This window comes from Synchiropus splendidus, chromosome 1, assembly GCF_027744825.2.
Source record: "Synchiropus splendidus isolate RoL2022-P1 chromosome 1, RoL_Sspl_1.0, whole genome shotgun sequence".
In the NCBI taxonomy this organism is placed as follows: domain Eukaryota; kingdom Metazoa; phylum Chordata; class Actinopteri; order Syngnathiformes; family Callionymidae; genus Synchiropus; species Synchiropus splendidus.
Window position 1 is genome coordinate 13,383,491 of NC_071334.1, and position 15,111 is coordinate 13,398,601.

Consider the following 15,111-nt stretch of genomic DNA (forward strand, 5'->3'; position numbering starts at 1 on the left):
GAAGTGAGTGGAACAACGTTAGTGCCAATAAGAGGCTGTGAAAACAGGCCCCTGTCTAATCCGCCAGCTCTGTGTTGTAATTAAATGAGGGAGTATAGAAAGCCTCCATCCTGTCCAGACGCTCTCACTGTTGCTCTGCCAGGATCTGGGGATCGAGGATAGACCACTATTGCATTTGTAATACTGCACAACTGTTGAAACCCCTTTTCTTTTCGTTCTATCAAATTCTTTTCAAAGCGTTATCTGTCACTACGTAGAACCACTTTTATTGGTCCGTGTCCATTTTATGCTCGTGTTTTCCTTTCTTATTACATGATAGATCGGCACATTGTTTAGCGGACTTGTCATTCTTTAAACAACATCCAAGTCAAAGTATGTTTTTTTTATATTTTAATCTTGTACCAACATTGAGATGTTTGAACAATCACTGCTTATTAGTCAGTAACTTTTGGACTGGTTTTCATCGTCAGCATTTGGTATCAGCAGCTTATGGCTTCAGAACTACAGCAGGCCTTACACTGGCATCATTTGTACTGGGCTTAGCCATGCTCAGGGAACTAACCCTTCCGCCGTTCCTACGACTGTCAGTGAGTTTGCAGATGGAGAGGGAGTTTCAGTGTTTCACTTTTCTTCCTCTCATTCAAGAAATTCCTTCCTTTATTGACTGCATGGAGCCAGTGTTGAGAGGCCTGACTTTGTCGTTCCTCATCATGTGGTGAACATGTTTAGGCTGCTGTGGTAATAGCATAATAATAATTTCCTCTTCTCACTCCACAGCCACTTTTACCATCTACCTCTGAAGTCCCAATGTAGCGTGCATGTTTGCCTCAGTTATACTGTCCCTTTTTGTCGTCTAGGTTCGTCGATGAAAATCGGCTGGTTCATTCTCAGACAAAACATGAGATGTAAAAAAAAATAAACCTCAGCTGGGAAGGCATTTGTCTGGGGCTGAAATTGATTTCACATCTGTCATATTAAGTTCTTATTTTCATAATATCTGAAGCAATTCACAAAAACAATTGTGAAAGTTTATTTTAAAAGTACTCCCTCGCGGTCTGCCCGAAATATCTCCACTCATGATCTCAGGGATTTTAAGAGGTTGCTGTTGGCTATTTATCAGGTCGGCATTGCCCTGTACTGACGATCATATTAAATGAATCAAAACTTTGTTTTAGTGAATAGTGAAGACGTGTTGCTATTGGTAAAGTACTGAACTCTCAGTCTCTGGTTTTATTCCCTACCCTCCTTTGAGGCCAAAAATGTCCGCTTTCTCATCAATGTATTTTCTCTTTGTTCTGCATAAATCCATAACTTCCTTCTTGAGCTAACTTGGCCATAAGTGAAAATATTTAATGATGAACGTTATCTAAGTGATTTTTAAATACTTATATTATTTATATACTAAAGAAGATGACACATATTTTTAAATATTGCTGAAAAAATATAGTAGGTAAAAATATCTATTGCCGTTTTTGCTGCTGCTGAATTCCTCCTCACACTGGCCCAGATTCTCATTGCTAGTTTTACATGTTTAACCTATATATGTCGTCACCAAAGTAACACACATTATTTGCCTCACTTTTTACATTTCATTTTGACATGAGTTTGCTCTCATCCCGGCCTTCCCCCTTCAGCTCTGTCCAGTCTGTGCAGCGCTGTTTTCCCTTTGAAGATCCGTATTTGGGTCTGTTCCTTTCTGTTCTTGCCCCCCGGCACTGCGTGCCGTCAATGCTCCTGGCAGCAGATAATGATCTCCCACTGCTTTTGTAATTGGCCAAATAAACACTTGTTTAAAACAGACAAGTTATTTGGTTTTAATTAACATGGCCGGGCCGATAATGGCCTGTCTGAAACACGTTATTTCAGCTGCACATTTGATTATGTTGGAAAAGGACATCTCGCCGGGCCTGTGTTTATTTTTCCTTCTATTCTTTCACTGCTGCGTATCGCTGTGTCACTTCCCCTGTTATTAGTCTTTTGTTTATTTTCTGCAATTGAGTCACAATAGAGGGGTTTATTGAGAAACGTCAAATTAAAACTTAATGTGAAGCCTCCAGCCTACTGCAGTATATAACAGCAGATATATTGGTTGGGTGTTAATTGTTTCGCATAACACATTTTTCAGTGGGGAAAATATCCCGCTCTGCCAAGAATGACCATCTGCCTTTGTATTTGTTTTCTGTTTATGCTTAAATCCGTTCCAATTATTGTATTATCACTTCATATTTTCAGTCAGATGCAGTTCACGATCATTTCATGCTGCAAATCTTTCTTTGACAAATTGTGCCTTGCCAGATGAGCTCTTTTGACATCAATTCCAATTTGATGTTATTAAATTGGTCGCGCTCTGCACATTAATACGTTCAAAGCTGCCCGATTACACAACCCTCTTGATTCAAGTTAAAGAGAACCACAGAGCGAGATTGTGTCCGTCTCGCGTGTGAATGTATGTCTCTATGCATGGCTGTGATGGCACAGGAACGGAGAATATGGCTTAGGGAAGCAGAGGAAAAACAACAGCTTTGTTTGTTGACAGATGCCTCCATGCTTATGGTCTGTTAATTGGATAACAATGTAAACAATCACCGATGGCGCCCGTCTCCTGTGTCAGTGTGGCATCTTGTTTCCCTACTTTCTTTTTCAGAGTCAGATGCTGCTCTCTCCCTATTGCCTCTCCCTGGTGCACCACGAGCTCAAACGCTTCCAAATTTATTAGATGCAGACACAAACACACATGAAAGAAATACACACACGACGAAACACACACACCTGCTCCACCCCAAAGTCTCATTTACTCGTACCTGATGCTGTGGTGTCATAACAGCCTGTCAGGTTCATTAGCATGGCAGCCATTTGCGGCGCAGAGCTCCTGAGGTGGGAAAAGGATCACAGCGGCACGGTTGGTCGTTTCCCTACTGTTGGGACAGACTATAATTGAAGCATGCATCCACACTCACACATACACCCAGTTCCAACATCTAGCTGAGCTCCCTGCTGGGCCTGAAGGTGGTTAACTAGGTGAGGGGCATAAGGTTGGTGTGGCACCCCCTCCCCAAACACAGTGGGACTTTAAGGACACCACTGAGAAGTCAAGTGATTAAATGACACGTTGAAATGAAGACAGAGAAATTGAGGACTGATATCTATTCAGAGAGCACGGATGTGAACATGGTGTGACTGTCCAACTCACTTGGGAGATGGAGCCGTTGGTTTGATGTGGATGTGTCGTCCTCACCTCCCCACAGTTTACTACGTCTTCTTTGTATCGTAGGCCGTCCATTTTGCACAGTTTATGTCACATCTTGGATTCTAATTTGTGTTGTGATAATCACACATCTAATCAGTCTTGAAACCCGTCACAGCAACACTGGATCCAGCTGCCTTTTAACAATCATCTCCGATGATATTTACGTCAGATCATCAAACTACAGAGAGAAATTGTGGCATGGAGTCTGACTATGACTGAATTCTATGGTAAGGGTTTAAGCGAATATCGAGTCCCTAAAACATCACAATATTCAATGGCGATATTGTGCCTTAGGCACACTAAACTGATATTTCACCTGAATCCTTGAACAGGATTGTGTGTTTCTTTTAGCTTCCAAGGGAAGCATAGACCAGGGCAAAACCCACGCCATTTATAAGATGTGCCAGACTTATACTAATAATGGGGGAACTGGTTTTTGTTTGTCAGCGGGTGCTCCAAGCTTTAATCCTGCTGGGGTGGTAGGGACCAGATGATTTTGTGAACTGCATGGCAGGGTGCGTTTACTGATTTATGTGGCTGAAAATGTGCATAGAATACAAACTGTGATTTGACTCACAGTCACTGGCACTTCAGCGGCATCCGGCATTACAGCCTAGGCGCACCCACGAAATCGGTGCCGGTGCAGAGAACGCTATAAAGCTCAGTTACATTCTGCAGTTGCATTACCACTGACGGCTGTTCTGTTTTTAAATGTAGTACACAATTTACTTTTTTCCCCCTTTCCTGTAGTAATCTTTAAAGCATGTGATCACTGATAATACAGGGTCATTTGTTCAAATGCTGTCAGTGGGGTTCCTACCACTATGATGGAGGCTACACTACACCTTTGCTCCATAACAATACAATATAACCGAATCTAAGGCCAATGTTTTCACAATACGATCAATCTGCACATGGCTATGAATGCTAACAGTACTGAATTTAATTGTCATGTATAAAATTATTCGTCAACAGTAGTATTTATAGACATCCTAGCAAAATGTGGCATTTATGGTGGGTTTTTTTTTTTTTGATACTTGATATTTTTTTTGAGTTGATACTTTTTCTTCCCATGCATTTTATATCTTAAATGCCATTTATTCGCTTGGTATGCACTGATTGTTAAACAGAAATGGTAGTGTGACGCTTTAAATATTTAAAGACCATCCATGAATGATTTTCCTTTTCGTGTACTGTTTAGTCAGTGCACAAGTTAAAGGAGTGGATCATGAACAATCCAGCTTCAAAATATATATATATATATATTTTTTTTTTTATTTAAAATTAGAGCAGTTGAAGGTTACTTTACTTGCCAATCGTCAGTGCTGAAAAACTTGACTTTTAATGGGATGATATTTCTCAAGCCATTGACCTTAGTGACCTTTCAGATCTCATCACCTACAATTTTCCATCTGTACTCTGTTGTTCTTGACGGTCTAATGAAGAACGACCTGTGAGTTTAGGAAAAGAGCCCTAATCAGAGAAGGCAAGGCAGTAGTCAGCAGATAATCCCTGGACACATCTCATTGTCGTACCACCTTGCCATCACAGCCCAGGTGTTAGATTGGCCCAATGAAATACTACCCCTCTGGTGATTAGCTCACATAAGCTTAGAGGCCCACTGGGTGGGCGGGTGTCAGCGAGTCAGCTTGTCCCGGCTTTAAAAAACATGGCTCAGTCCCCCATCGTGGTGCATAACTCAATCACCTCCAGTGTGGGTGGCTCCTCTGCACTTAAACAAAGGCTTTTGCATTTTTGGATGAAAAATAATAGTTTCTCCACACCATCTGCTTTGTTCCTGTTCAGCCTTTACTCGGGTTAAATTAGTTCTAAACTGGCCTGCTACTCTGTACCATATCTGTACATTCAGTTTACTCCAGGAACACATTTTCATCACTTTGTTCTGAATGGTAGGTGTTTGAAGCAGACAAACGTCCCTGTTCCTCAACAAACCTGGTCCTGCTCAGATTACTGCTCAGCGATACTGGAATAATACACAACACACGCAGCTGCAATACAGCTACACAGTTTTCATACTTTCATACTTTTCATACAGTCAAAGGGTTGTTTTCAAAGTATTTCACTTCAGACAAATGCCTCACTGCATTACTGAGGAAACTGTTGGTTTAATGTACTTAAAGTTTCGATCCAGTTTATATTTATGTCAGGATCTAAATGTGAAGCCAGAGATACCATGTGTTTTTTGTTTTTTTTTTAACTAGTTGCTGTTATTAAGCAGTCTGTACTAGTCTTGGTATTTCATCTTCTATATGGAATAAAAGCATACATTTGGTCATTTCTATGTATGGAGCTTGATTAAAAAATAATCTTAAGTTTATAACGAGTTCATACTTGACACCAGAATGATCAAATTTCATTTTTTGTTCTGTACTCATTTTTACAGACGTTTTCCATCCCTCAGTGCAACCTCATTTAGTCTCCTTCATCATGGTTGTTTTGGTTGTATAATGTGGCGCACTGAAAATGTTTAGTGAAAGAAAATTTATTTGTGGTGAATCTCTGATTTGGATAGATTCAATATTTTTGTCTGTAATTTATTCATTGAAGCTAATCTCTCAAGAGTCCCAGCTCTAGTCATTTTAATTGGTTCCCTCCCTATTTCTTTTCCAGATTACCCAGTTGGATCCTGGTTCTACACTTCTGGAGGCCAAGTTGTATCCACAGGAGACTCTTTTCCTGGAGGCTAGAGAATAGACTCTGCCCTTCAACACCTGAGAGTTATTGTCAAACTGAAGGACTGGCCGGAGATACACTAGTCACCCGAGCATGGGCTTCAACGTTTGGGCCTTCAAGACAATACTCACACACATACTCTCACATTTAAGCTAACAAGAGAGCCCAACATAAACACATTCACAGGCATAACCAGTGACACACAAGTGAAAGTATGCTCCTCGGCCTGGTCGCTGTACGTGGACGATTAGCGTGTGCTCGCTGCACAGAGGAGAACAGACCAGTATCACAAGCACACAGCCAAACACTAGTCCCGCCTCTTCCTATCTCTCCGACGTATATTTCACTATGTTGTGTTTCTACTGTTGTGTCATTAATTCACCATCACAACCAAAACAGCATTAAAAGACGGACTTGGACTATGTTTGTTTTAGGAAACAAATATTGTGAGCCACTCAGCGTTTTCCATAATGCATTTAAGGCTGCTTTTTTAGAACATGGTTTTGTGTTTGGAATTTAAAAAATAATAATACTGAAAATTGAATAAATAATAAAAAAAAACAAAAAAAAACCCAAAACAAAACAAAAACAAAAGAGATGTTGCCCTGCACACACTCGGGCTGTTTTGATTTCAAACTGCAGTGATGTCTTCAAAACACCTCTCTCAGAAGTGGCTGCCCTCCTTTTCTCCAGGTTTTATCGCACGCCAACAGTTTTCTTTTTTGGGGAATATTTTTAAGTTTGATGCTGTATTAGTTTAGTTTGACATTCATTATATAAAATATAAAATTATGAATCAATCTGTCTCACCCAGTTATGTCTACACACTTAACATCTGAGTCATCATATTTATTTCACCCTCGTTGATGTGATGTGCGCTTGTTGACTTGCAGATGGAGACGGCTCCACGCTGTTGACACCTCACTAAACTCCTGAGGAGTCTGAGGGTGTCTGCTGATGCTCGTCTATTTGTTTGGTCCATCTCAGATGTTCACCCCTCCTGAATCCCAAAAGCTAGGATGCAGATTCCAAGTAAGGAAAGGGTTAATGGATCTTGTTCACAAGTGATGTTCTTTTCTCTTAACGGCTGTGACAACCTGTTATCCCACTCTCCTCTTCGCGCAGGGTTGGAGACATGTAACGTCAGCTGTAAATGCTCAGCTTGTCAAGAGCCACTTCTAAAAGGGCATCTTTTCTACACCCTGACTAAAATGTGAGGAAAAAGATTGCTTGTTTAAATGACATTGCACAACACCTGGATGTTGTAATTGACAATAAATGGCGATCAAACCAAGTTTTCGGATGAAGAGCACCGAAACTCTATCATTGTGGCACCCTGATAGGAAGTGCCACCTCACTTCAGCGTAATTGGAGTGTAGCAGTTGGTAGATGACTTCTATCACAATGGAGTCATCTTCATATTTCTTTCTCTGCATTTGCTGGCTTTCTCCAGGAGCTGACAACAGAAGAAAAAGTAAATTACCAGGGAACTTGTGCGACACTGCAAGGCTCCGCAAGGTCACTGGTGCCCAGTGTTTTTATTGATGCTCCACTTTATTAGTGTCTGGGCTTCATGGCTGGATGAAACAAGTTCACACATCTTGATTACAATCTCTGTAGCCTGGCCCTGGGGCCAAACTTGGCAGTGTTCCATCAACACAAAGTTTTGGATTTGTGTCTTTGAATCTCCGTTTCCACTGAACTTTCTGCGCTCTTTTATTATAGTTTGTCACGGGCCACCTGCTATTATCAACAAGCGCTCAAGTGAGATGAGATCAGGAGGACTTAGCCTCCATCTGTAGGACGTCACAAGTGCGAATGGAGGTTTAGAACATCACCAGAGACTCAGTGAATGCTACAAGAGAAATATTAGAAAGAAATAAGAAGGTAAGTTGGAGTTAACCTCGGCACAGACTGGGGAAAAAAGGGGGCACTTTGACGCTTTTTGTGTGTGTCATGGGGTTCATTTCATCCCTGGTAGATTTCATCCCTGGTAGTAGAAGAGCAACTAGTTGCATTCCAAATGCGTCGATGACTCAGCGATGCATCGTCTCTTCAATCCGAAGAGCAGGCTGCCATGCACGAAGGTAGACTTGCACTTGAAAAATGTAGACTTGGTATGACTAGTGTGTGTGTCATGCGAGCGTCTGACAGAGCATGTGTGCTTGTGCTGAGGATTTTTGTGTCTCGTTTCTCACGCAAGCAGTGAGTCGTCTTAATGTGTTCAGTCAGACACACTTCCACTGGTTCGACCAGACAAGACCAAGTGCTGAAGGCACTGGCGAGAGGTGCGAGAGGAAACGCTGCGGGACAAATTTGTCTGGGTTCATCAGAAACATTCACGTTTCTCATCGAATTGCAGGTGAAGTGATGAGAAAAACACTGTGCGTGAAAGTATTTACAAGAAGAGGTGATGAATGGGAGATGGCATTCTCACCTACAGGAATGCTGAATTAACTCTGAGTGTAATGATATGTATTCATCCTGTTGCTCTTCTGTTTTATTTACACAAAAGATCCAGAATCTTTAAATGGAATTTTATCACAGCTGAGTTTTTGACTGGCTCCCAAATTGTGCCTCATTTTTTGTTACTTTGTTCCCACATGTATGCAGAATACATTCTAGCCCATAATTCTTTCCTGGTTGTATCATAGTTACTTGGTAGAGCCGCTTTTTCTTAAATTAACGTGACCTAATATTCTGTTCATCGTCAGAAGCTTTAAAAATATTGTAATATCATTTTAAAAAATGATAATACATTTCATCTTGTCCAGCAATGTATATATGTTACTGCACCTTTTCCATAAGCAAAATCATGTCGTGCCTTTATCATTTTGAACTTGGAAATCTGACTATTTTACTTACTGACTATTGCTTTTTATTGTGTTATAACTGAGAAAGTCAATTGTGTATGTGAAACGGAATTTCATTTCTAGGTCATGTGAAATGTCAGCAATTTTGAAAGGCCTTATAGCTTCGAATATCATGAGTTCCAAGTGTTCTCTATTAATATTTATGTTCATCTTTTAATTACATGTTCCATCGGCTCCATATATCTGTCCAGCACTGCACACATACACTATTTGCTCTACAAATGTGTGTTTACAGTGTACAGGCTAAAGAGTTCAGTTGTTGGAAGCGGTGGACTGACAGGTGCTCCATGGCCCCTCCTCCTCAGGAGATCACTGTCAATAGCTCAGATGCTCTCAGGCATGAGATTACAGTTTCTAACATGGGAGCGTCTGAATTTGATTTGCACAGACACGTCTTTTGGGGCGTCTGCCGATTGTGGGGATTGGATCGGAAATAACGCTGAGACATAACGTGACTGAGTTGTTTTTGTGTTTCTCTGAGAGGTTCGACATTACGCAAAGTGATGGATAGCTGATTAGATAGTTTGAAAAATACATGCAGTTTTCATCCATCAATCTGCTCATTAATGTAGCATGAGATCCATGTAGAATGGACATGTGCAGCCAACAATTAACGGTGTCTACAAGGAAGTTGTGACTAGACCGGCATCGTCCCAAAGTATTCAATGCACGTTCTGGTCACGGAAATCGCTATTAGCTCCATTGCATTGGGCGTTTTCAGCAGTAAAGAGGTCTATTCTCTCGATCACTGTCGACAAACTCTCTTCAAAGCATCAAAAACATCTTAGTCCACAACTGCTTGGAGCAGAAACGTCGACTGTACAAGGCTTGATATGAGCAGTCTCTCCTGTTAGTTTGAGGAAGACGGTGAGAAATATCGAAGAGAAAGCGGAAAAAATTGGAAAATCCATGTGCACGTCTGGTTTGAAGAGTTGGTTTAGTCGCAGTAGACCAGTCCTTGAAAGTAATGTTCCTCATTATTGCTGGTTGAAAAGCTCATCATTGAAGTTAAATAAAGCAATGGGCAGCACAGAAGGTACTTAGTTGGAGTCCAGCTCCCTGGGTTTGGACTGAACCTGTCCTTTTGCTGCAGTGTCTGTATGTTTCTAATGTGTTTGGGCCACTCCTGCCCCTTGTCCAAGGACGTACAGATATTGTGTGTGTGTGTATATGAATGTTGGTCTTTTTGTATGTGTAAGAAGCAAAACCCGACCTGATAAAGACATCATCTCTCCATTTTCCTCCCCAATTTACCAGAATGACAGGGTTTGTCGCCGGTCACTCTCCGGTTTGACGTCTTAATGCGTTCCATCATACGGCCTCCTTTAGCCTGGCGATGAGAAAGAGAGTGTGTGCTGATGAGCTTACGCCTTCACACACACTCACTGGTGGCAACATCAGGTTGCTCTCTTGATTCTCCAACAACAAAAGAGGAGAGCGTCTGTGATGTTTAACCAGCTCCGCCGGGGTCAAGAATGTAGCCGGCTGGCGAGCGAACAGAATTCCTAACACTGGAGTTCTTCTCCTCCCTCCTTTTGAAGTGGGACATGACGGGATTTCTGAGTGGAGCATCTCCACCGAATCACAGCATCTCTGCCTGAAACCCAGACTGGGGTAACCTGGAGGGTCACCCCGAGTTTACTTTCTCAGAGACAGCGGTACAACACAAAGAAACAGAATCTGTGAAGCTTAAGATGTGGATGGCCACAAAAAGAGGGTCATTGTTCCTCCAATCGTCTGTGCCTACTCACTGATGTTTGTTAAACACACAACAGAGAAATAAAGACTCTGATTTCTGTCCGTGGAATAACAAAACCCGGTGTTCTAGTAACCATGTTACCAATCTGATTAAAGAATCTATAACCATTTCAATATTGAAACAAGATGAACACGCTTGGTTTGGAGCTGACTTGAAGCAGTTATTTGTGTTTATCATAAACCCATCTGCTCTAACAAACTATGAAAGCCAATTTAGACCCAGATTATCCAGTTTTATTGGGTTAAAACCCCATGATGTCGGGATATTACAAAGCAGGTTGTTAGATTGTTTTCTTTCTTCAAACTGCTCTATTCTGCTTTCCTTCAATATAATAATCAAAACCATAAAAGGACAATTAGTAGATTATTTGTGCTTAAATTGTACGAACTCCACTGAATGTGGGTTGCTTGAAGGGTTCATATCATTCAAAACACTTTACTTTCAGTATATTTTTTTCAGCAAAATAATTTTATTGATGTTATAGTGTTGATACAGAGGAAAGATCACCTGCGTTGTAGGAGTCGCTGCTAGCCATAGCCGCATTCTTAGATGATTAAATATAGATTTTTGTTCCCAGCTGCAGTGCACTGCAACAGAGACAGCATAGTCAGGGCAAAGCAGGCGCCCAAAACAGGCCTACTGAAGTGTAAAGAGGAGAAATGAAGTTCTACTGATCAATGAATTAAGATTTCTGGAGTATTTCACTGGATAAATAAGGAAATTTGCTGCAGTGCAGTGGGTGTAAACCGCTGAATTGTGCTTACTGTGTGGCCTCCAATAGTTAAATGAATAAATAAGGCGTGGCAGTGGGCTGGCAAGGAAGAGTTGGGACCATAATAAACACACCAGAGTCAAAGACAAATTTGAAATGTGATTTGGTGCAATTATACAAAGAAAACCTGAGAAATATTAAAAGACTATGCTATTCTACTTTAAAGAAAGAAAGGAAATTCAATATTAAGAATTTTAAGGGGATTGTATCACCACTGCCAAAAAAGGTAAAAAATAAATATATATATAATACATAAAAATTAATAATACATGTCTAAAGTGGGAAAATTGCATTCAGAATGATTGGGGCCCCTTACAGTTAATAGTAGAACTATTATTCCCACTCATTTACACATCAGAGGTACTTTATTCCAGAGCACGAAATGAATTCAAATGTCTGGTCCGGTGTAGTTGTCTTAGGACGCCACATGCCGTCGCATGTACACGATTGTTGTAGCGTGTGAAACGTCATTGAAGTGAACTCATTAGAAGCAGACAATGTGCCATTGTTTGTTATTATTTATAAACTGATCTTTCCTCATCAATTTTTAATCACGTCCATTGTCAGAGCTCCAGATGTGTCTTATAAAGACCTGTGGTATTTGGATTTACAGGCCTCATGGGATAAAGCAATAAATGGACCAGTGGGGTTCTGAATGAGTGCAGTGGTGTGAAGGAGAGTAATTACAGCTTCATATTAATTGTGGTTTTTTTTTTCTCTCATACACACTCCCCAAGTCTGTGGTGACATCAAGGAGGGCCACGTCTTTGTGCCGAACACTTCAAGTTTCAAAAACAAGGCCAATTGAAGCGGTGCAGCTCAAAGCCGGCACCATTGTAGGCCAACACATTGAGTTTTGATTGGGGACAATGGTGTTTCTCAAATTTCTGCGAAAAAGAAAGCCATACTCCATCTGTGATCTCAATGAAGGTCTATTCATCAGCTTCCTTCTTTTCTCTGCCATTCGGTGCCGGAGAAAAGGAGGCAGATGTGGAGGGATAGAGCCGGGGAAAGTGCATTTTAATTGGCTGCAGTGTGTGTGTGTGTGTGTGTGTGTGTGTGTGTGTCTTTACCTCGCTCTAATACACACACACTGCAGCTCTACGTCACTATAGGCCCTGCAGAAGTGAAGCCCAATAATCTCGCCATGTTGATGAATACTTGTAGCCCATTCATTAAACAAAGATAATCCCTGCCAACCTTCCTCAGGGCCACAAAAACGCATTATATCTGTGTGTGTGTGTGTGTGTGTGTGTGTGTGTGTGTGTGTGTGTGTGTGTGTGTGTGTGTGTGTGTGTGTGTGTGTGTGTGTGTGTGTGTGTGTGTGTGTGTGTGTGTGTGTGTGTGTGTGTGTGTGTGTGTGTGTGTGTGTGTGTGTGTGTGTGTGTGTGTGTGTGTGTGTGTGAGACTGGGGTGACACAGTGCTGGCTAGCATCCCTGGCAGCCAGGAAACCTTGAAATCATTGAAATATTCATAGGGCTGTCTGTGCCACGGAGGGTGATCCCCCATTTACAAATAAGTGTTATTCTAGCGGCTGAAGAGTCTCAGTGAGCCACTTCAGCTGGAGTGTTTGCAGCCCTCACCAGCCACACACACTCCAGAGCTGCTCACGTCCTCCAGCGCGGTCTGGCTGACAGCGCCACTTCTACTTATATTACCGCATCGTACACAGCTTGGCGCTGCCTTCAATACTTCCTCCTAGAAGAGTTTTTCACTCCATGATTCTTATCTGAGCTGGCACTATTTCATTTCGACTGTATTCACATGAACAGATGAAAATGTTTACCTTAATTGCTGATATTAGTAATAGAAGTAATAAAGTAGTATATTAGTGCTACTATTCAACTACTGCCAGTTTTACAACTGGTACTACAGCAAGTAGTTCTTGCATTGCCAGTACTACTGCTGCGAAAAATACTGTTACTAGTGGTACTACTATTACTGCTGCTGTAAAAACTAGCTCCACCACTACTGTTCATACTACTCTGTAAATGTATAACTCTTACATCTAACATCAATACTGCGGTGTATTATCTTGACTATGACTGACTAAACGTCACCAAATGACGTTTCCTGTTACAACTATTAGCTCTATTAATGCTGCGAGTACACCAACTACTGCAGTATTTCCAACACTATTAATACTGCTAGTTGAAATACTAGTACTGCTGCTACATCTACATCTAATAACATGAGCACTAATTAATCCATAAGTACTATGATGACTGCCATGACTGGGGTTAAGTCAACTAGTTCAACTTCTAATGCTGCCACTACTATCACTAACATGACTTGGACTCGACTGAAGCGACAACTTTATCTACTACTCGAAACTAATTTGACCACTGTGGTACTACATGTGTTGCAGCTACAGTACAGGACAACTGCTACTGCTCCACTGTTTTACACTATAAGATGAATTCTCACTCTGCGTTACTGGTATGGACTTTTTGTGTTCTTTTTTTTGTTTGTTTTTGCTCTCAGAATTGAAGTTCAAATGCTTTCATTAATATTTACTTTGATAGATGCAGTTGCCTTGTTTACGACTATTTAAGAATGCCACAATTAATTATGAAAAAAAAAAATTATTACAATTTTTAACTATAATTCTTTATTATAATTATTTATATTTTGTTGATATAGTACTTGTGCCGTTTCTGTTTGACTGTATTTACAATAAGATTAAAATAAGAACGTTTTTATTCTATATTTAAGTAATTACCCCCGTTGAATGATGCTGCTTTATTTCAAGTTTACATTGGTATATTTACTGTCTCAACCGAGCAAAAATAAATACTTAGCAATGTAAGTAAATACTCGGGTCGTATTCTGAGTTTTGACATGCGATTTGTAGATTTTGTGTTAAAGATTTGTCGACATTGCGGAACTATTGATCCAAATAGAAAGTGAGTTATGAGAAAGACGCAAACAAGACGCAAAAAAACGTCCTCCTTGTGGTGTTAAAAAAAGGAGACTCCGTGTTCCGGTCAAGCGTGTAAATAGTGTAGTGGACCCCCGCCTGCTTCCTTTCTGCTCCAGCTCTTGTCCATGTGCTACTCTAACCTCCGTCGCTCCAGCGGGGCGACGCGGGGAGGAGATCCGAGCCAGTGGCGCTGCAGGCGGGGCGCCGGCGGTGGGAGAGGCCGCTCGAAAGAACCGCCAGCGGAAACATGCTGCTACATATGTCGGGTCAAGCTAAGCTTTTGTTATCTCTTTAAAAGAGTGTTTAAAAACCCACTCGGCTGCAGCCCTCGTCAAAGAAATGAAAGCGTTTAGAAGGTTTTTGAAGCATCGGCCTAATGAGAAGAATTCACTTGTTACTGCGCCGAACCTCTTTAATTGGACCCGCAGAACTGATGCGGGTCACAGCGCTCTTTCACCATAACCTTGTAAAATCATCAAGAAGCACGAGAAATGCGTTGCACCAGTGAAGTAATATTTGAAACAAGCACGATCCTTCTAAATGGGTTGACTTCATTACGGAACCATTATAGTATTTAATAATACCCTGGTCATAGTCGTTTTCGACAGATAACGGTGCTTTGTTTTATTACTTTGGAAGCGCATTTCACCTCACCCCTTTTTTTTTCTTAATATTTGACAGAGATTTCAGTCATCACCTCCAACATTTACGTTTAAGTATATATATATATATATATATATATATATATATATATATATATATATATATATATATATATATAAATTCACTCCAGAGTGGGGATAAAATATATAACATAATCTTAAGAACGAAGAAATCATATT

The 15,111-nt window shown here is 40.9% G+C and overlaps 1 protein-coding gene across 6 annotated transcripts in view; it reads left to right on the forward strand.

The window, feature by feature from the left end:
* The window catches only part of faf1 (Fas (TNFRSF6) associated factor 1), a 55,944-nt gene extending 41,317 nt beyond the window's left edge, over positions 1-14,627 (forward strand). The window contains exons 19-21 of one of the 6 annotated variants that reach the window (XR_008414881.1): positions 5,879-7,828; positions 7,923-8,028; positions 8,170-14,627. Coding sequence is in view for 1 of the 6 variants with exons in the window: in XM_053868564.1 (XP_053724539.1) it covers positions 5,879-5,962 (84 nt within the window). In the remaining 5 variants the exon portion in view is untranslated. Of the gene's footprint in view, positions 1-5,878 lie in introns of all 6 variants that reach the window. The other 5 variants (XR_008414880.1, XR_008414877.1, XR_008414878.1 and 2 more) reach the window with 5 other exon arrangements.
* Positions 14,628-15,111: the final 484 nt, after the last annotated feature.